This window comes from Columba livia, chromosome 3, assembly GCF_036013475.1.
Source record: "Columba livia isolate bColLiv1 breed racing homer chromosome 3, bColLiv1.pat.W.v2, whole genome shotgun sequence".
NCBI lineage: Eukaryota > Metazoa > Chordata > Aves > Columbiformes > Columbidae > Columba > Columba livia.
The window spans coordinates 111,737,651-111,760,282 of record NC_088604.1 but is presented as its reverse complement, the minus strand read 5'-3'; the positions used below and the strand labels follow the sequence as shown (position 1 = coordinate 111,760,282).

The window sequence follows — 22,632 nt, the reverse complement described above, 5'->3', positions numbered from 1 at the left end:
TGGTTTTCAGGCACAGATGTGTACTCTTTGCTTTACTTAGCCTATAGCACTTTTAGACTGAATAACAGTGTAGTGTAGCTATCTCCTATAAAAAAATACTGTCTTAAAATAAGCTGTTGCATGGTAATTACTGGAATGAATTCCTTGGGTCCCCAGGTTCATGCTGAAATGCAATTTTACGGAGTTTGTATGCAACATCAGAATGCAGCCATCACACTGGCAACTTTCCTTACCTCCCTAATTCCTGCACAAGTTCCCAAACTGCTGTGAATGACACACACAGGAGAATTCTTATTATTTCTCCATGGGGTTTAGAGCAATAAGAAAAACAGAGAAAAAATACAGTGTATTTACTTCTTGTCAATTCCTAAGACTGAGAGAATGTGTAAGTTCTTGCAACGGCTGCTTCATAAATATTCAAAGCATTAACCTACTGTACCCTGTCTCCAGCTGGCCTGTGCTACAGCAGACATTCCCATTTTCTGAAATGCTTGTTTTCCCTTTCAACTATTTATGTATAGTAAATCTTTGTTGCATTACTGTCACTGTACTTAGTAGCTATAGTAATGTTCGTTCTGAGAGCAGACTTATTTTTAAAGATAAGCTTATTGATGTTTGCTGATTTACTTTATATTGTAGTTGATAAAACCTCAAAGAAACTATTCAATTTAGTTAGCAGTCAGCTTAAGCTTTTTTGTTGTCAAAAAGAGTTGTACTTCTTGAATCCTCATTTAATGACAACAAACCAGAAAAGGGCAGTGAGATGACACCAGATATGACAGACCCAAGGTTTACTTTAGTACAAGGCAGAAACACTTAGAACAGGACAGACCAAAGCTTAGCAATGACACTGTGTATGAGAAAATCCCAATATTGTGAGAGTTTGAGCTCTGCACCAGGGCGGGAGGTATTTAAAATGCTTAGAAAACAAACAGAACAGGTAGTATAACTAAGAAATTCCCAGAACAACACATCTGTTCTAAATCCTTAAAGTCTACAAAAAGTAGATTACTACAGTAGAAACAAAAAAGCAGGAGTTTAGGAGAACAGTTTACAGCAACATTCACCTGTGTGTTTGCAAAGGAGTAACTAAACTACAATCTGTTTGAACCTTCCTGAAATTTGCAGGAACACTCTTAAGATAAAAGTATATTAACCTCATTTAACCAAGTGAGTACTTGTCTCCTGGGACAAAAGGCTTTGAAGCTACAATCAAATTAGTGCTGAGCTACAGTATCAACATTGCTTTTGAATTGTAGTGCTGGAGTACAAACCTGCCTTTAGGCTTTTGTGTGTGATGTTGACATAAAGCAATTTTGCCTGGGAAAGACAAATGAAGTGCTGGTCATCAATAAAGCTTCTTAAAACTAGTTTCCCTCAGTTTCTTAAAATGGGCTTTCAGGGTGTTGGGGTTTTTCATGTTTTACTATCAAATTCTACTAGTTACCTAATTAAAACACGTAAATAAAACTGCAACAGACTACTCTTAGCCATTATTGTGATTAAACATTTTAATATTTCTATTGACAAACATTGTAAGCATAACCAGAGTGAACAGTATATACTTGGAGTCTGCCCAGTGATTGACTTGAGTCACTGAACAGTGGGTGCAAGAACTATTGGCATTCTAATTTCATTCTGATTTAAGCCACAGGATGATGAAGTGGTCACAGACTAGGACGTGCGCCAATAGTGCCAAATTCTAATAAAAAATGAGATTGTGCGTTAGTAGCCAAGGCTGAGACAAATAATTATCCTGTATCATAAACAGAAAGCAGCTAGTATTGAACAGAACAAATTTGGTCAACAAACTAGTTTTACTTCTTCAACAATCTTTTTGCTAATAACTAAATAGGCACAACAGTACCAGTAAGCATATGTACTTTAAAATGCACAATTGCCACAAATGGTTGACTTGAACATAGCAACGGTGTTTGATAACAGACTTAGAGACGACTTTTAGATTCTTCCACTCTTAAATTATTTTGTATTTCTCCATCATCTAGTCATGCACTGGAGAGGAATTCCACAGCAGTCTCCTTCTCTTCAGTTAACTCTTTTGCAGTCAGCTCCATCTTCTCACGAGAAAAATCATTAATAGGAAGACCCTCAACAAACTTCCACATCTTGTCCTGTTTGAAAACAGACAAAAAGCCCCTTCATATGAGAACAAGCTTCATTCAGCCTGTTGGAAACTCTGCAACCTAAGAAACCTAGTTTACAGCCTTAAAAAACACATCAGGTGGAAGTTAATTTTGTTTTCAGATAAAGAATAGAACCACCACTAGCTAGTCAAGTCAGATTCTACTCTAGTATCAGTACAACTACCACAAAATGGTGAATAATGGTCCCGTACGTGAAAGACTGCTAAAAACCCCACGTCCCAGAAGCTGCATACTAAAGCACTGCTGCTAACAAGCTTATCTGACAGTTCAACTAGGTCCTTGCAGGATATACTTAGACTTAAATACAATCTAGTTACCTTGATCACAACAGGGAATGAATATAGCAAGTCTTCAGGAACACCATAAGAATTGCCATCAGAAATTACTCCCATGGAAACAAATTCCCCCTGAAAACAGAAGAGGAAGGGATAAATACATTTCCCACTGCTAGAAGTAAGCATCTCCTGTGACACACTTTATTTCACAAAAAGACAGATTCTTCCCTTTCTCACATATGTGCTTGAGGTCAAAGACTCTGGCATGTAATCAAAGCATTGGACAAACAAGCACTTACTCAAGAGTAACATCTTACCGCTGGAGTGCCAAACCAGATGTCCCTCACATGATCACAGATAGCTTTGGCAGCTGACATCGCACTGGATAGCTTCCTAGCCTTAATAACGGCTGCTCCACGTTGCTGAACAGTCTGCAATTAAGAAAAAAAACCTGCTAAATTGTAAAGTAGCAAAATCATGGCTTAGTTTAAACGCTGTTAGTAAATGCCATGGGGAAAGACCACCTTTCATCAGTCAAGATATAGTTCTATTACTAAATGAACATAACACACAATCCAGAAACTCAATCTAGAAGAGTCTTGCGAAGACAAGCACATAATGAAATATTTCAGAGGCTGTCTCGATTCTTAGTATGTGTTTTACAGCTAGCAACCCACTGACTTCTCTCATCCCAACCAGATGTTTCAAGCTTTTACCACCAAGAGACTTCATGTATGTCAACAGTTAACAGATGTCTCAGAGTAACACTGGGAATTTTTTTGTGCTGAATACCAACATTAACTACTTGCTGGTCTCAGTCCTACAATATTTAATGAATAAAATTAATTTAATTCCTGAAGACAGTTGATTCTACCTCCCTATACTCAAATTTATATTTAGAAATTTTGTACTGAAAAATTGTGTTTCTTAAAATTAGAATAGCTTCTTGAATCTTATATATATACACATTATTTTTTTTAATATGTTTTGGTAAGACTTTATGCCAACCAGACCCCAGTCTAGAAAGCAGGAATTATGAAATTTCCTTATCTTTGGAAAAGTATTGTAGCACAGACCAGCATGACAATGTACCTAAGAAGGCCAAACCGGTAACATGCCTTGGCCACATAAGATACAGCACAATCAAGGCCAAGGACAGGTTTCTGCTTACACTCTGGCTCATGAACTTTGATTGCCAGCATACAAATATTTATTCTGTAGGAACAAGAATGAACTGGAATAAGCTATATCCAAAAATGAGACAGGACAGAGCATGGTCATTTGACAAAACACATCCTCAGTCCCCAACTAAAGTTGCCTTGGCTAAGATTAGAGTACCTGGCTGTCTGCACAACAGTAACATTGCAATACCAAGCAAAGTACAGCTACTTGGAGTCATGTTCATCAAGGGCTTCAGTAATCCTGTTTCACTTGACGTAGCCTTTAGGGAGCCTGTGCTCTTGATCAATTAATACTATTATTCTAGTTTACTAGACTACATTATTATTTATTACTATCCTACATTAAAACATTTGCAGGTGTTTTCTAATTTTTTCAAAATAATTTTCAGAATGCTGCTGGATGAGGACATAAGATTTAGATTTGGAAAGCACGTGTATGCATGCATGCATGTGCAGGTGGAGGCCTGCTGGGCTTTTCTGGTGCGTGGGGAGCAGCAAACAGATCATCCTGCTTCATCTGCAAAGTGAATAGTGAAGAGTCAACAATGCTGGTGTGTCAGATGAGTTGCACCTGAGCTACGATCAAAATTATTTTTGTTGAATCATTTTAGCATTCCAATGGATTTTCTAGTGGTATTTACATAAGTTTCATAGCACATTGAATTTTTCAAGAGCAAGTAACTGCTAGAGACAAGCTATCTCAAGATGACTTATTCTAGTGAGATACGACGACCTGCTTCACTAAGTCACTTACATAGTTTACAATGTCATATGAGGTTAGGAGAAAGCAGACACACAAATGATGATTTAAAACAAACAAGATCTTACCAGGATAAAGTCTCCCTTCAGCCAGCTGTCATCTTTTATAGCTTCATAAATTCCAACTTCCTTTCCTTTAATGTTTACCTTTGCATGGTTAACATCTGGATATTGAGTGGAGGAGTGGTTGCCCCAGATGATGACATTCTTCACATCATTAGCAGTCACACCAAGTTTCAAAGCAATCTAATCAGAAAATAAAGATGTCCATTGTATCAATTTCAGCTTCTCAGTTCACAGGCTTCTCGGAAAGCATTGCTCTGTTTGTATTTAGCAGAGACAGTAGAAAGCATTCTACTTTCAGTGGGCCCTTTTTACCTGAGATTTAGCTCTGTTGTGATCCAAACGAGTTAAGCAGCTGAAGTTTTCCTTTGGTATTGATGGGGCTGACTTTGATGCAATCAGGCAGTTAGTATTTGCTGGATTCCCAACTACCACAACCTAAAGCAAGAAAGGGGAAGGGAAATGCAAAAAGATAAAGCAGCTACTTCTGCAAAACAGCTCCCTCAAGTGAAATACATGACTTTGCCTTCAAAGAAACTATTGAAAAGTTAAGTTTTCTAAATCTCTTGGTTGTCTTCAACAAGATTTTTTTAATATGTGCATTGTTCATATTCACTGAGTCTTTTATAACTGTATAGAAAAATATGTTCTAGCTAGGTATTTTCCTTACAATTTGACATTCAAATGTGAAAGAGAACAAGACTTCTAGGAAGATCTGCACATTGACTCACAGCCTGGCTTCAAATGCCACGCTAACTAGCTACAGAGCAAGCAAGACACACTAGTCACCCCAGTCACTTCACCATCACTTTTTAAACGGTCCCTAGACTGGCTGCCACAGCTTGATAGTTAAGAAAGCCAGAATAGTTACTTACCTCATTGTTGATAGGAAATTAAAAATAAAATATTGTCTGAACTTACATCAATTTATTACTATGGAAAACGGATTTTTATTCATCCTTCATCTATTCATGTCCCTCAAATGATTAATATCAAGTTCCATATACTTTCAATCACACAAACTAATCTGCTTTGTATTTCCCCTTTTAAAAGTGAGTTCAGTAAATTTTCCATTACTCTGCAATAGTTACATTGATAGCTTTTATTCCAACTGTACAAAGAAGCAAACAAGTCTTTAGAAGCAGTAGGAAGTTCATGAGCAGAGGAAGTAGACATTAAAAAGTCAGTTACAAAGCACAGCTGGAGTCTGGGTTTGAGATTAAGAGCAGTAGGAGAGCAGCCACATGATCCCATTAACTGTGCTGAAGGAATCTGAGAGAGAACAATTAAAAGCTTCCATGCTCCAAAGACCAAGATGCAAACAACCCAGATAAAGCTGATTTTTTTGTGCAACTGTAATTCCATATTGATACTGAAGTTAAGGGCCATTATGTTAAAGCCACAGATGGATATAGAGTAGGCAGCTGCACATAGATAATTTAGTTCTCCCAGAAAAGAGAAATAACGAGCAGAACACTGCTTTATTTTTAATGTAGGGTTTTGGTGGGTTGTTTTGGTTTGGTTTTTAGGGTTTTTTTTAGAATTGCTGATAATCAGTTCAAAGTGTGTGTGGACTACAGCAATACAATATAAAACCTTTTTCACTGAACAAATTAAAGACTAAATCATCTACCTGTGTAACATACTGTATCGCATTTAATCTTGACCATAGTGTATTTTCCACGGCTTAAGGAAAGGAATGTCTGCACTGAATAGGCTCCTGCTTACGCAATATCTTTCTACAATGCATTTAGATCTCTACATAACTTGGAAAATTAATTTTTAAGATTCAGATCCTATATTCACCTTGACAGTCTTTTTGGCATACTTGTCCAAGGCTGCACCCTGAGACTTGAAAATTTTGACATTTGCTTTGAGTAAGTCCTTCCTCTCCATGCCCTCCCTCCTTGGCATGGAGCCAACCAGAATTGCTATGTCAAGGTCTTTGAAGGCAACTTCCTCCTTGTCTGTTGGAATGACCTCTAAAAAAAAGGAAAGGGGGGGAGGAAAAAAAATCTCAGATAAATACTCATGGCAAAGTGTCAGCAGGAATATTCTCTGGTTCATAAATAGTGTATAATCTGATCTGACAACACTACCATCTTTCCATTAAAAAAAAATATAAGTACAGTCATTTGGCCCTAACTCCACAGATTAAATACTTGCTAGTAAACAGTTTATATATACAAATATTTATCTAAAGCTTTAGATATAAATTCTGAGAACACAGATGAAATCTATGGAAAAAGATGTATTTCATGTGTCTCTGTCTAAATATATATACATATGTGCATATGCTATTCTTCACTTTTACAGAAGTTTTCCTCTCCCTTTAGCAATTCAAACCAAATAAGGTTTAATTTGTAGAAAACCAGGTAGCTACATGCCTTTTTTTAAGTACTGTAATAATTACAGCAGCATCTACTTGCTTCTTTCTGCTTGTTTAGACTATCAGAACTTGTTTGCACAACTTGACGAGTGATTTTTGAGCATATGTCTTCATGCAGACGATATTTCTAAAGACTAATTTTTTTTTTACTTAGTAAAGTGTTGTTTTACTACGCCAGAAATACAATGCATGAATGCACAAGTATCTGACAATCTGTTGCACATGCTGACAACCCAGATTAGATGATACATACCAATACCAAGGTATCTGTGTAGTCAATTTTTTACACAAAACTCATTTGATGACATTCTTTCTAGCTTACAGCCTAAGATAAATTAAATTATCTTCCACAACATTTAAAACCAATAAAGAGTCATGATATATTTTATTCTGTTTTACTTCCTGTCAGCTACAGGAACTCATAGACGCAATAGTTGCACTAGAACATCTTGTGGGTATAAGAAAAAATTATTTTGACCACCTCTCAGCAGTGGTAGAGCACAGTCCTGCAACTCCATCACTACACCTTCCAATACAGTCATCATGGGGGTGATATCCAGCAGTACAAGAATGAGAGGCTGTAAAGAAATAAGTGATTTTGTGTAAGTTGAGTGTAATCTGTTTTGAAAATGAATCTTTTTATCTGCTAGAAACTGCTATCTTGTGCAAGACTTAAAATCCATTTACAGAAAAACTTCAGCATGACCAACAACCGAAAACTTGTAAAACATAGCAGGATTCCATTTTCCCCACTTGAAGAAATTACTTGCATATTGGCAAACCATTCAAAGTGTATACAAGAAAACAAGTCTTGGGGACAGCAGTTCTGACATTAGGTTATTCATAACTGTGCAGCAGAAACAAGTGATAATTCAGTATAAGAGTTACCTGGTCTTTGCCAAAGACATCTCCCTTGGCAATGCTGTAGAGCAGCGAGTAAGCAATCTGCCCAGCAGCTCCAGTCACCAGGACTCTGACAGGTTCACCCTGCAATAAAGTCACAGAGACTTACCCACAGCTACACACTGCAGGCTCACACTATCTGAGAACGGTAATAATTAACATCTACTACAGAAATAAGGCTATAATTATTTAACCTGGATGAAAGTATGCACTTAAATGTAGATCAGGGCCTGCTCCTGGGATCATACTTCTGCTAAAAGTACCACCAATTTCTCTTACGATTTAGAGAAACAGACCACACTTGCAAAAATATCCCTAATAATTGCCCCAGGAAAAGCTTCCAAAATGCCAGGAATGACAACCTGAAAAATTTTGTATTCCTTTTAACAACACTGCCTGTTTAGTGTAATGTGTTTCAACATGCACCCATTCATTAGATTACCCATTCGTACTTCATACTTATTACACAAGTTTTAGGAGCTGCCACACTTTCATCAGTTCTCAGATTCTTTCCATTTTGAGGGCTGTTTACATTAAGAATTTTGAATGCTTACTTGCAACCAAGAACTTACTGAATGCCAGAAACCAAGGAATCTAGTGGACTTAAAAGTACTGGCTCACTAAACGGTTATGCAGCAATTTAACAAATCTACAAGACAAAAGCTAAATTATGGACAAATACAGACACTAATATCCATAATAGAACTGCCCATTGTCAAACTGACCCAAAACTCCAAAAGACTGGGAGAAGTCACCATGTTACTATACTGCAAATAAGGGGAAAAAAAAAATGGGTTACCCTACAGCAAAAATCCATTTTGTTAAACAAAACCAGTACTTGGAGAACTCCAGATGTTATTTAATATTGACAATATAAGGCAGAGAGAGTTGAGGTTGTTCAGCCTGGAGAAGGCTCCAGGAAGACCTTATTGTGGCCTTTCAGTACTCAAAAGTGGCCTGTAAGAAAGATGGGGACAGACTTTTTAGCAGGGCCTGCTGCAATACGACAAAGGGTGATGGTTTTGAACTAAAATAGGATAGTCAGACTAGATATAAGGAAGAAATTTTTTACAATGAGGGTGGTGAAACACGGGCCCAGGTTGCCCAGAGATGTGGCAGATGCCCCATCCATGGCAACAATCAAGGCCAGGCTGGATGGAGCTTGAGCAACCTGATCTGGGCGAAGATGCCCCTGCTCATGGCAGGGTGGTTGGACTAGATGAGCTTTGAAGGTCCCTTCCAAGCCAAACCATTCTAGGGTTCTACAGAAAGGGATAACATACCAAAGGCTGTTCACAAACCAATATTTTGTAAGGCTGGTTTCTGTATCTCAATTTTTCCCTAGAGGCAACTGAACTGGGGCAGATTGTGCTAGGACAGGAACCAGCCTGATGGAATGTCATACACACTTTTCCAAATAATTAGAAGATGATCATCTGAGCTATGGACAAAATATCCTCCACATTCAGTTACGTCTGAAGTAATTTAATTGCATAGTGGTATGAATGCATACTGCAGTATGCATACTGCATACAGTATGAAAAGCGTAGCTTGCAGAGCAAAGGTAGGCAATTCACTTAGTGCTGGTGAGGTTGCAGCTGGAAGACTGAGTCCAGTTTTGGGATTCTGAGTTCACATCCTGCAAAACAAGGCTGAGGGAGCTGGGCATAGTCTAGAAAGATAGAGATAAGGGGTGATTTAACAGGAGCCTACTACAACTTCAAGAAACATTAGAAAAATAATGCTGCCAAACACCTCTCAGTAGCAGCAGATGGCAGAACAGTGGGCAACAGCTACAAATTAAGAGAAAAATTCTTGATTAGGGTGGTACTGCTGCACTGGGAACAGGATATCCCAAGAATCTGTGCAACCTTCATCTTCAGTGGTTTTCAAAACCCAGATGAAAAAAAAAAAAAACAACTTGTATGACATGATTAGCAGTGGCAAAAACCTTGCTTTTAGGCTGGACTGGGCAACCTTCAGACTTAGAGCAAGAAAGAGGTCAGACTGCATGATCTCTAGAGATCTTTCCCAACCAACACTCCTGTCACTGACATTTATAGGAAAACCATTTGGGGATCTGAGTGTATTCTTTACGCAGAAGTGGCCAGCCAAGCACAGCTTCATCAAACTAGCATTAGATAACTATAAAAATTAGGCCACTTATCCCATTTTAACACATGCTACATAACACAAGCATAAGTGATGAAGTTAAATTACTGAATTCACAGATTTAGACCTCAACATGATTTTGCCTTTGTAATGAGAACGATTATTTAAATTTTTGGTTAAATGGCTACCAGTTATGGAGTTGAACTGCTTTATGTTCTTTTGAACCTATCCTGTTGAGAGTTTCATCCTCTCACACCTCGTCAGAACTCAGCAAGGAGGGGGAAGGAGAGCAGACAATTGATTCTCACAGTTTTAAATCTCAAAAGTAGTTCTGGTACACTATTCTTTGGTAGGAACATTATAGCCTACAAATGTACCACAATGTTTGAAAGATGATCGACAGCACAGACTAAGATATGTATGAGATTTTAAAGCCAGCTTTTCAGCACATTTTTAAGGAGAATCTACATTTTATTTACATAACTGGAACAATGAATGCTCTTTTAAAGCAGCTAATCATATTAGCTTAGAAAATAAGTACTGTAAAGTTATTGTGCTGCAAAGCCTTAACCTGGTAAAATCCCATATCAGCAGCATGTAAAAAGTAATCCTGTGCTAAGCATGCTACTCTGGAACTCACACAGAACAGAACACACTTTCTTTGAATTATATGGTATGTAAAATCAATTGTGAAGTCATTTCTGAATTTCTAGTGAATGGAATGAAGATTTTAAGAAGTCGGGCTCTTTCTCCATTGCAACCTGTGAGCCAATCTGAAGTAGAGTCACAAAAGGGGAAAGTCAACAAGAATTTTTTCAGTGTGTGCTTTTTGTAAGCTAATCAGATTTAAAAATACAAAATGTCAATCTATGTGCTAGCATTATGGTGAGTATTCAGCATAACAACAGGAAAGGGAAGGAATGGAAGATAAAAAGCAAAGACGTAGGTCTATTTTCTTTTTTTCTTTTTCTTTTTACTGAGACAGACTTAACATTTAGTATTGTTACAAAAATAAAAGTCCTTCGGTCATGACTCAGCTGCACCTTCTTAAAAAAATTACGTTTGTTTACTACCATCCTTCCTGTTCTTCCCCCATTTTGGGCTGGAGCAGGGAGGAAAAAACATAAACTAAAATAAAGTGAGGAATACTGCCTACTTTTTTTTTGGGGTGGTGGTTTTTTTTGTTTTGGTGGTGTGGTGGTGTTTTGGTTTGGTTTGTTTTTTTTCCTCCAAACCTTCAGTACACTGGATTGGCATACAAGTTTTCCCCAAATCCCCTTGTCGCTGCACCAACTGTGAGCAATTAGTATAAAATAAAATTTCATTATTTCCCTTGATTCCAGGAGCTAGATTATCAAGCTAAAAACGTTGTACTTTTAACAAAACATGGTTAACTCTCCCTGGAAAAACTTACATCACATATAAAAATTGGTAGCACTGAGCATTTGAGGTTGGATGTTTAGAGAAATGAGAAGCTCCCCAATGGAAGTTGTAGGCTGCACAAATTAATGTTCAGGCACTTTAATCTGTGACTTGGCTCCTGTGCTGGGCTTCGATAAGAATAGTTTCATGTTGTGGTAACTACAGAGGTGACCTTCACTCGCTCTCAGGTATACAAGAACTAGAGGCAAATTAAACAACAGCTAACTGAGCTTTAGTTTCAAAACCTTCCCCAATTCACATACAGCCAATGTATAGTTTAAAAGTTTCAAGAAACTGAAAGGCTAGTAAAGGTAATAAAAGAGAAGGAAAAAAAAAAAAAGTGAATATTACATCCCCAGGTACCTTTCTCTCTCTAATTCAGCAAACACACAGGATTTATCCTCCTCCTAAATTATCACAGATAAAAATAAAGCTTCCAATATCAAGAGAGGAACCTGTGGGCTGCCCTCCCCCCACACACACTTTGGCTTAAGAATATGGTGCCTAAATTACCTCTGTGATAGTGCTGACAATAAAATATCAGTGCCATACATGAAAACAGCACTACACTGCCAAACTGATTCAGGAGGTTACAAAGGTAAGTAAAAGTGTAATATGAAAATTGTAATATGAATCTATGTCCTGTCTAGAGAAGTGGTGGACCTTGCATTACTAATTACAGTTATGAAAAACCTCTATAAAGATTATTACTGATAAACTCAATGATCTGTAAAATATCAACAACCTAAGGTCATTCCTGTATATTAAAGCCAACTAAGCCATACCACCTTGCTTTACAAGAATGCTTTAAGCATTAAATTAAACTATTATCTCCTCAAAAGTCTAAGGCCTGCCTAACAAACTTTCTCTTCGCTCTTCCCTCTTTAAAGCAGAGTTTCAGTGGCAATAAATGTATTTGGAAAAGTGGTAGAAAGTATCAGCAAGGCAGTTACGCACTTCTGCCACCCCAGCAGCACTGTGGTTCATAGACTGAGTTCCAAAGGAATTATTTCTATAAAAAATGACCTTGAGACAGGTGCCCTTAAAAGCTTATTCCATTTTTTCAGAAGTTTAAAGCCTTTTCCCAATGCCAAATGCATAACTGGAATAGTTAAAGTACGGTAAAAAAAAGTGACATCTTTAAAAGTCTGTGCAAATTAAGATTCAAATAGCAGTTCTTCTGGAGACCAGCAAATTCATGGTAGCCGACGTTTTGAAAGCTCAAGCGCAAACCAAAACCTGCAGTCTTATGATCACTCCTGAGAATCCATATTTTGAATAGAAAGAGTATAGAAGTAGAATAGATAATGTATACAGATTCTGCTATTTTTTAGGGTATAGCTGAAATAATAAGCCAGGTTTCAGAACATGCAAGCATCTTTTCTATAGAAAAGTACTAAAAATTAGGGTTCAGATAACAGGGTATAAATTCTAGAAAAACATGGAGATGTCTTCATGATTATAAAGGAAAGCAAGGTCTCTGTGCAAATGTGTGTGTGTGTGTGCGTGCATATATATGTATATATATATATATATGCCACAGATAACCAAAGTGCTCCAGTAACCTCAGGGCACAACTAGAAGGACTCCTTAACAGTTTGGAGAATCTACAGAAATAGCTGAAATTCTGACAGCAAGCAGAGATGAAACAAGGGAAGAAAACGTTTTACAGTCATTTCCCCTTGAGCTAACTCAAAATTGCGCATAAAACCTTTAATATCTCATGAAATTAAGCAGCAGGCATTCCCATCTTCTCGAAGGCAACGTCGCCAACCCTGGGGCTCACGGAGAGGCCGGCTTTAGGAAAAGCCGCGATTAAACCCCGAAGGGCCAGCGCCAGGCCAAGGAGGTTCGCTCCGCCTCGGCGGGATGACCCCAGCAATACCACAGCCTGACCTCCCCTGCTCGTCCTCCACGCCGAGGGTAGGCCGGCACCCCGGGGGCCGACATCGACCTCCAAGTCCCCGGGCTGGAAGAAGGTCACCCCGCCGCGTAGCTGAGGGGAGCCCCAGGCCGCCGCCTCCGGGCCCGTTTCTTCGCGGGTGCCAAGAGCACCTTCAAGTCATCCCCTGGGGACCTGCGGCGGCGCAGCCCGACAGCAGAGCCCGCCTGGTGAGGAGGAGGAGAGGGAGAGCCGGCGCCATTTCGCAGCCACCTCCACCTGACAGCAGTCCCCTGCCCCGATCGCCCCGCCGACGCGGCGCAGCCCGCCGTCACCCTGCCCCAACCGCCCCCTAAAGGACGGGCCACTGGCTCAGGGACCGGTACCGACCATGGCTGAGAGGAGCGGCGGGTCCGTCAGCCTCGAGGTCACCTCTACAGCGCGACTGGAGCGGCGGCAGCGCTGCTCTGAGGTACCGCGGAGGGGCGGGGCGAGCCTGCCGCGCGCGGCCGCCTGGGGGCTGTAGTCGCAGCTCCCGCTGCCCAGCGCAGCTCAGAGCTCGCCGAGAACTACAACTCCCAGCGTGCCTCGGGGCCCGCGCGCTTCGCCCCCGGACGCTATTGGCGGCGTGGCAGGCGTGACCCGCCTCCCCCTTGCCCCATTCATTGAAGCGCAACGCGGGTCCCGAGATCAGCTCTGCTGAGAGCCGCTAGGGGGCAACAGGCAGCTCCCTTCCTTGCGCCTGCGCTCTCGGGCGGTGAGCGCCAGGGACTTGCGGCAGCGTGGGTGTTTCGCTGTGCGCATGCGCCAGGCAAGGCGCCGACATTGCCGCCTTATGTTCACCCGCGGGCACAGCGTTTAAGCCCCGCGAGCGTGCGCGGGTGCTGCGCATGCGCAGGTGCGGTGCTTCCGCGGTTGCTAGGTGACGGGGAGCGGCGCGCGCCGTCCTCCCCCGGCTCGTGTCCCCGGAGCGCTCGGTGGGTTCGGCGGCGCGGCCTGGCCGGGCCCTTCCCTGCGGTGTGCAGCCCGGGGGGGCCAGGGCCGCTTCCGGGCGCTACCTGTAGCTCCCCGCCCCCCCGGCGGTGTGCGGCCGTTGGGCAGCGCCAGTCACCTCAGTGAAGCTGGCGGAGAGGAGCCGCTCAGGCCGACCTCTGGGCGCGGTGAGGGCGGGCAGAGCCTTCCCTTTGCCTTCCTCCCTCAAGCGCGGCCTCTGCCCGGGCACTTGTCTGCAGGCCTTCGGGACCCCCGGGCTGCCGCCCTCGGGCACTGCCTCTGGCTCCTGTGCCCGTTCCGTGTTCCTTCCCTCGCTTCCCCTCCTCCCTGCCGCTTGTGACACGTTTCTTTCATCCCTTCCGGAGAAGGTGCATAGCTATGCTTAAAATTTACTAAATCCTGTCAGCTTGCGCTTGGCCGTTTCCTTTTATGTACTTACAGCAGGGAGAACTGGGGGTCTTACCTGTGCTGTGCTGCTGTTAAAACAGTGTGACTAAATTAGTGTACAAAAAGAAAACGATTAATTTAGTTATATTTTGGATTGTTGACTGAAGTAAACTCTTTTGATCTGTGCCTAAAGTTAAGCTGATACTGGCATAAATACTTCAGCAAGACTCCACAGATCCTTAACTGTGTTGCTATGCTGTAAAAGAGAGTCGGATGGCACAGCTGATTTATTTTTTTCCTCGAATACTGGCAGGGTTCCTTCTTGGGCAAATTCTGTAATTTACTATAGTCTAATGAAGTTGCACTTGTCTGAATATTTTTCTATAGGATTATTTTTAAATCTTATTTTAGCCCTTATAGTCGATTGTATTTATTTTTTTTTGAAAAAGAGTCTAAACAGCATGTACACTTAATGCAATTTCTCCTTCAGCAATCAGGCAGAAATAAGTTACTCCTTTAGGGCAGTGGGTGTAAAACATAAATATTTACATTCGTTATGCAAAGTGTTCTAATTTTAGCGAGTCTTGTTGCTAATTGTGCTCATGCCACAACTCAAAACTTCTGTGGCTTGAACGAGTCTTTAGCCGAATCTCTGACACCTTCTGCAGCACCGAAAGCTGCAGTGTCAGAGGTGCAAAGGTACGGTCGTACTTAGTTTATTTTAAATGTCAAACTCTACTGATTTATGTTACTTAATAACCATTGCTTTTTAATATGAATGAAGATTGTACCTAAACTCCCTTCTGGGAATGAATTTGAAAACCAAATAGCTGCAAGCAAAGCTGAGGTCTGGCTTACTGTGAAATGTAGAGAAGCTTGGTAAGTAGAAGGGAGCTTGTTTTCCAGTCAGGTTATTCCAGAGTGTCCTAAGATGCTTTTTATAACCTTTTTCTCATCCAGTTGTTGTACGGACTTAATTAACGCTATTCTAAGGTTATTTAAGATGTAAATGTACACAAAACCTGATGTGGACCTACATATATTAATTTCCACTAGGCATAATCAGTTCAATTTAAATTGATTCCGTATCAATTTTGAGCTGAGGCAATGTTAGCATGCTGTAAACTGATTTGTGTGTTTCAAGATAGCGGACTGTATTGGTTTAGTGGATTTCAGTTAAGCTAATCAAACTTTGTTCTGTAGGTAAAGCTCTGTATTCATTCTTGCTCATTTTTGCCCAAACTTGCACTCCTTGTATTACTTGTTGTTGAAGATAACAAGGTCTTATTTTGAAAGTAATTTGTAGTTAATATGGTGCAAAGCCATGTGCAATGCTTTTGTTTGTCAAAGACATATATATCCATTTATTTTAAATCTGTTCCAGTATAATTAGGCTGCGATAGAGCTAAATTGATTTAAGACTGTCTACACTCTCTTTTGTGCTGCTTTAACTAAATATACCTTAAAGTTTCATCTTTTATGATTGTGGTGTAATTTTTAAAGTTAGCAAAGCTTAACAATTCTACTGTTTCTTTCTTACTTGGCTTAATTTTTTTTTCTACTTGTTAAGCTTTACTATCATCCAAGCAAAATGTAAATGTACGAAAATAAATTAGAGATGTTTTTGTCTCCCCATCTGGTTGTTACAGCTCCTTTTCCTGATGTTTGTTAGTTTTTAGAATATATCCTTTGCACCTGGATAGAAACTTTTGTGGTGGTGTAGGAAGTGTTGGTTCTGACTAGTGTTTCTTGTGCTGTTAAATCATGCAACTGTGTTCAGAGTGTTGTCACTGTAGGAATCTAGAAATAGACAGTGTTTCAGTTTCTGCAACCCAATCGTCCAAATCTGTGCTTTTTATCTTCTAGAAGTGTAGTGTATTTGACTTATTTTTGCTTATTTATTAGTCTTACCACCTCTTCAAAGTTTTAGATATTTTCATTCTAAATTTAATGCTGCTTTTCCTGTCAGCTTTGTCATAGTCTTCACATTTTCTCTGGTTTATTATTGTCTTGTAATTTTCTTGCCAATTTTGTGACTTCTGTCGCCAATATTTTGGTTTTAGAACATAAGGTGTTGGTGGAATTTTTTAACGTGGGTGAAGCATTAAGGACCGTTTTATTAGTATGTGTCTTTTGTGTAGTGCTTTATGTGCAAAAGAAGTAATGGAAATGTAGTGTGCATGTGGATTGGGCTCTTGGCTAATTCTTGAAATACATTTTACAGTTTTTTCACTCAACAGATATTGGATTACTTGGAAATTGGTGTAATTAAAGCACACACTTAATACTCAAGATGTTTTATTCTCTATTTTGTGGGGATTAAGTGTTATTTTTCAAGGCAAGTAGTAGTTTTGAAGACTAGTCTGCCAGAGTTCTTTTTTTTTTTTTTTTTTTAATTTTGTATTTTAAAATAAATTATTCTCTGTTAACAGCTGGCTGTGTTCTTTAACTGTATTTTGGATGGAATTTTCTTTTTCTTCATTGCCATCTGTAGAGATTGATGAATTTTTTTAGGTAAGTTTTTACATTTAATTTTCAATAATTTGTGAAGTTATATTTTTGTATCTCCATGTATAATACAGTTTTTATTTTATCTCATGTATTTACTTAACAATTTTTAATACAAGACCATGTCTTCTGTGGTTAAGTCTGTGTGGTATAATTAAAGGTTAAGACTATGTGAAGAAATTTAACTGTATAATGGCTGGTTTCAATCGTAGAAATACTATTGGAATTGCAACAATTTTGGAAGCCTCTTTTGGGTTATGATCCAAGGGAATAATAACAAGTTATTTTTCAGAAATAAAATAAAGCATTAATAGTACTGAAATAAGAATAAGAGGATCAAAAGCTATTTTTAAAAGTATGTGAGAAATTTGTAATAGAGTTTTTAAAAGATAAAGATATAACCAAGAACAATTAAAATCTTTAGAAAAGGAAAATAGGCGCATTCTTATTAAGAATTTATATTTTTATAAATGATTTTTTAATTCCTAATGCTAATGTCCCAAAATGATTTTTTTTTTTTCACTGAATTAAACTGAATTCTGAATTTCAGTTATGTGATAATGCACAGGCACTAAATGGCGTGAAGAAACTTTCGTATCTAGAAATTCTGTTTATAACTCTGCTTTTTTTTTTCTTCCCAGTGGTTCAGGAAACTTTTTTTCTTAAAGAGAGATTTTATCTTTTATGGAACTGTTTTAATTTTATTTTATGGCATAATTTTTACTTCTTAATAGTTTAGTTCGGTTTTCATGTAATTATAGAGGTGATTAATCATTCATCAATTGATTTATACAACCTTTAGTATGATTTAATAGGTAGATAGAATGTCATAAAATATTCTGTACTGATGTGCCCACTGACTATGAGGAGACGCAAATGATGTATAGCATGCTTGTAATATGTATGAGTAATCTTTGAGTCAAATCTAAATAAAAACTGTGACCTGAATGTTCTTTTTTTGTTTCTTATTTCAAAGTAGGTTAATAGTACAAACACCTACTGTACTTTTACCAGAGGACACTGTGACAGTGAAGGCCTCGTTGGCTGGCTGTGCGTAGGTAGATCTCAATTGCTTGGTGTGACCCTTGTAGGGTGCTGGTGCCTGGATTGCATTTCAGGTATTGCAGGGCTGCGTCACTGGCCAGGGCTTGTGGGAGCACAGTGGCTTGATAATAGCAACCCCATTGTAGACAAAGTTGAGAGATTTGGGAGATTTATTATCATCTACCATCTGTGAACCAGTATTGGAGGATTTTCTTCTCACAGTTCTTAGAAGTACAGGGGGTAGAGAATGCCTGTCAAAAAACCAAAAACATCAAACAAACAAACAAAAAAAACCACCACCCTCCATACACACACAAAGACTTTGGTAAATTGGCTGTGAATTCAGTAAAGTTTATCTGTGACTTATTACAAATAGCCTTACTGGATTATTTTTATCTTAACACAAATCTGCCTTTGTCTTGGTTGAGCAGATACTTTGTGACAACAACATGTGGATTTTCTACTCGCTAATGTCAGTGAGTGGAAGAAGTTGATAGTAGCTTGTAACTTCTGAGGGAATTAGGTGCTTCTTCCCATGGTAGGTGAACTGAGGTGGTAGAGGGTTTTGGAAACCCTTGGGAGATGAGAAATGGAAAGAGGGGAGGAGTAAAAGCATCCTTTGTAAATAGGAGAATGGCATGAGTATGACAGATAGTGCTTTTCTATATTTGCTGTCTGTCTGTTCTGCTAAACGGGTTTCCAGGACATAGAACCTAAATGTACGTTTCTGGTGAAAACTGACAGCCTGTAATCTGGACATCATGGATTCAATTAGTTAGCTATTTGAACGCTTGCATTGAAGTACATCTAAAGATACCTTTTTCCATGCAGACTGTATAAAAGTAATAAAGCAATTTCCTTAGGAAACGTGACTTCCCAATTAAAATGCAATAAGAAGTATGCTAGATTAGGGGTTCCTGTAAGAAGAATGTCACCTATGCATTGATCACAAGAAGTGGTACATTTCCTCAGTTCATTTGATTTTAGGAGTGTTATGAAATGCTTGTGTTCCAAGGCATATGCATTGTGTTGCTTCTTTTTGAGAAATTTGAATGAAGATTGTACCGCTCTGCTTTAATGTGTTTCTGTTCAGTAAAACTAGCAGGTTAATGCATTAGTGATAAGCATATGAATAATGGAAAATCTGCTTTTTTATGAACATCTAAAAATTATCTTGGTATTGTGCAATAGCTTCTTCATTCTGTATCCTATAGTTTTATAAAAACTAGTAGAAGTGTTGATGTGTTTTAAAGCCAGTCAGAAGAGGCAGGTTGGTATTCTAAGGAAGAAATTATCTGTGTAACAGTTCAGCAAAATCAAACCATGTCATCTTAAGTTAATTCATTATAACAATTAAAAAACAAACTAAAAAACCAAAACCAACCAAACAAAAAAACAACAACAAAACCCAACCAAACAAAACAAATCCCCACCATCCACTAGTCTTTAAACATTAAGCTGATGTCCCTGCAAGTTTTTTAAAATGAAGTAAGCATTTAGTCAAGTGGCAAAACAGCTTCTACTGAAAATGTTTGCTTTTGCTCATAAAAGACTTTCTTTTGAAGTTGTTCATGATAACCTGGTAATCAAGGACTAACTTTTGATATGAGAGGTTACAAGCCATAATGATTACTTTGCATTTTTTTTAGACTCAGTGCAGGAAGGTGAATCCATCTGGTTCTTTATCCATTCTTTCCATGTCTGAATGATTGGTGGATGCTTTTCCATGCCAAACCTATCACATGATTACAAGTGCTGTTCTTATTAAGGTTGTTCTATCAATTATGATCACACAGGTTGTTTAACATATTTCAGCTTGACTTACAGTAACTGTTTGTATTTGTTTCTATATTTTCACAGATCAAATTTCTTTTCTTCCCTGCCCCCCCAATATCAATAAAAGAGGGAGAATGTCTTGTGATGTTGACTTTTTAAAGTAAATTGTGTAAAAACTTTACAGAATGAAAATAGTGATAAATTTTAATCTAAGTGACACTATTCATATGTGAAACATAATTTTTTTAAAATGTGAATTTATCAATGATAAGCTTAAGAGAAAACTAAATATTTTATTTCCTGTATGGAGGTTTTTCTGCTGCTTCAGAGATTCTTTTTGGTGTCTGGCTGGCTTTTGGAAACCTTGAAATTTTTATGCAGCAGCTGAGTCTATGGCTGGCTTTAGTGTTGCTTATAACACTGTCCCTCTTTAGTGTTTTTACTGATCCTTGAGGAGAGGAAGAAGCAATTGTATTTAATCATTCTGCTCATGTAAACACAAGTACTCAATTTCTGCATATGCTTGTACACTGTAAGACTGAACTGTCCATCTCTTAAGAAAAGCGTAGGCCCATGAATCCAACTGTGTGGAGTCTACTGGCCATACCTGTGCTACATAATTTTGGGTTTCCTGCAGCTCCAAAACACACATAAAGATGTTTTGTTGGTTGATAAGGGTTGTCTTGAAACCTGTGAGAATGGTTTGCTTACAGCATGAGACCGAGGATCAATGTTTAAAACTTCTGTTTGTGTCATGAGGCCTTGCCTGGCTGGGATGATGTTGAGGAATCACTTCATTTGAACTTGCGTAGTTATACTGTGTGAAGCAGTGTTCCAAGCTGTTTTGAGGGGAATTGGCAGGCTTCCTCTAGGACAGAACCAAGGACTAAGTCTGTATGTGCCCAGTGTGAATGATAAGGGAACCATGGCCATGGAACAAAATCGGGAGTGTGACCAATTTTATTGTGGACACAAATGATGGAAAAGAAAGTTTGGATCTTTGGATGAAGGGGGCTTTTCCATGAAGTAATCAAGCAAAAGGAATCATGATTATAGTTAGGCTTTTTTTGGTTTGTTTCTAGAATGATACAATTGTGCCTTTTTGTTAGGCTTAATTTCCATTCTACCCTGATCTGTACTGAGTACCATGGTAATGCATTAACACATATATGGTGAAAGGTTGGATCTTGATTAGATAAAAGCCTTTTGAATAGTTTGAGTCGTATTGGAAAGGTGTTACTCTTGACTATAGAGTAGAATATACACTTTTAATATAGGCAAAACCGCATACGTTTATTTCATGACAGGTAATCCCATTTATTTACAATAATGGGCCAGATACTGTTTTTCAAGTTGCCCGCTGTCTGACTGAGGAAAATATAAAGTATTGCTATGAAATGGCCTTTTCCTTTTACAGCTGTCTGACATCCAGGGTCTAGCCTCAGTGTATTAGTCAAAGGAGCTAGAAATACACTGCAGTTAAATTATGGGTTTGTATCTCCAGGTGGTGCTTGAATTCATGGTTGAAGACTGTAGAAATTAATTTTGCTAAAGCAAGAAACAACAGGACATTAAGCTACTATGCCAGCTTTAGATGTATGCTTCAGAATTTTTTTTGCTCCTCAGCATTATTCAGTAATCTTTAACTCACATTGCAGGAAATATTTGAAATTCCATTCTAACAATATCCAACAGAGAATATTAAAGAAGCATTAAATTTCAAATGCCTGAGGGAAAATGTTCTCTTGCAACACCGTGGGCATTTGGATCTCACTAGTATATGCAGTATTATAGTCTAATATTGTGATTTACTTGGTCTAAAATGAAAGCCCAATTTTAATTCTATCTCCAAAAACTTGGCATACTGCGGTGAAAAATAATTTATTTGAATGTTGTTTTTTAATACATTGCAACTGACTTTCAAGCTTTCTCATATAAGACTCCCACTATGGCTTTTTGTAATCTGACTCTTTCATTAAAACTTCAAATATATTCCCAAAGACTTATCTCAGTTCTTTCATTGCTAATTTACAAGTTATAAGATACTAAAGTTATCACAGAAGTTTTTATCATTCTATGCGATTTTTCTCTTAAAATTTTAGAATATCTTTGTAAATAAATAAAACACCAAAAAAACCCACCAAAATAGAGGATTAATACACTATTAAGAGACAGGTAATATGCAAATACAAAATAGGGCTTAATGATACATTTACACAATTATGGTCTGGTTAATTGGCAAACCCATTAGTGAACTTAAAAAAAAAAGTGCTCATTAAACCGTTGTTTTTATAACCTATATATACCCTACTTGATAGCAAAGCTTTTTCAAAAGTGAGTCACCAGCTTACAAGATTCTGGGGAAAGAGCAGAAGAGTATTTATAAAAGATTTGGAAAATCTTTAGCATGAATATATTTCTTACCATATGATTAAGTGTCTTAGTATTTGACAGAGCCAGGGCAAGTGGCATGTTTCTGTTGGAAAATTAAGATCTACAGTCTTTAGAGAAATAGTAGGGTTTTTTCCACCTGTAGCTGACATTTTTCCTGTTTGCAATTTTGGTAGTAGTGTCAAGGAAAATATCACCATAGTGGTATTTCATACCTGCTTAGAGTTTAATGAGAAGCAGGTTTTTTAACAATAGTGGGCCTGTGAAACTGTGAAACTGGACCATTGTGACTTGCCTGACAAATCACACTGGGGAGTGAATGTAATTTAAAGACTTAAAAACTGCAGAGATAATTTGAAAGAACATACTTCAAATGGTTTAA

At 38.5% G+C, this 22,632-nt stretch overlaps 2 protein-coding genes across 44 annotated transcripts in view; one reads left to right on the top strand and one right to left on the bottom strand.

Moving 5' to 3' along the window:
* Window positions 1–1,496: 1,496 nt before the first annotated feature.
* On the bottom strand, window positions 1,497–13,782 carry MDH1 (malate dehydrogenase 1). Its single transcript, XM_005503750.3, has 9 exons — window positions 13,542–13,782; window positions 7,721–7,819; window positions 7,314–7,410; window positions 6,250–6,425; window positions 4,759–4,881; window positions 4,450–4,626; window positions 2,758–2,871; window positions 2,483–2,572; window positions 1,497–2,132 (listed from the first exon to the last, which is right to left on the bottom strand). The coding sequence occupies exons 1-9, from the start codon at window positions 13,542–13,544 to the stop codon at window positions 2,007–2,009; spliced, it is 1,005 nt and encodes a 334-aa protein (XP_005503807.1). The 5' UTR covers window positions 13,545–13,782; the 3' UTR covers window positions 1,497–2,006.
* Window positions 13,783–13,932: 150 nt separating this feature from the next.
* The window catches only part of WDPCP (WD repeat containing planar cell polarity effector), a 156,617-nt gene continuing 147,917 nt past the window's right edge, over window positions 13,933–22,632 (top strand). For 18 of the 43 annotated variants that reach the window (XR_002415032.2, XR_002415031.2, XR_010471747.1 and 15 more), the window contains exons 1-2: window positions 14,135–14,512; window positions 16,964–17,045. The gene's annotated coding sequence lies outside the window, so the exon portion shown is untranslated. The other 25 variants (XM_065059234.1, XM_065059212.1, XM_065059217.1 and 22 more) reach the window with 15 other exon arrangements.

What these genes read in the sequence shown, in the direction of transcription:
- MDH1 (XM_005503750.3), bottom strand. An exon ending in ATGCCAAAAAGACTGTCAAG is followed by an intron (nt 4,882 to 6,249) that starts GTGAATATAGGA and finishes TTCTTGCTTTAG; the next exon opens with GTTGTGGTAGTTGGGAATCC. An exon ending in TGAAGGGAGACTTTATCCTG is followed by an intron (nt 2,872 to 4,449) that starts GTAAGATCTTGT and finishes TCTTAATTGCAG; the next exon opens with ACTGTTCAGCAACGTGGAGC.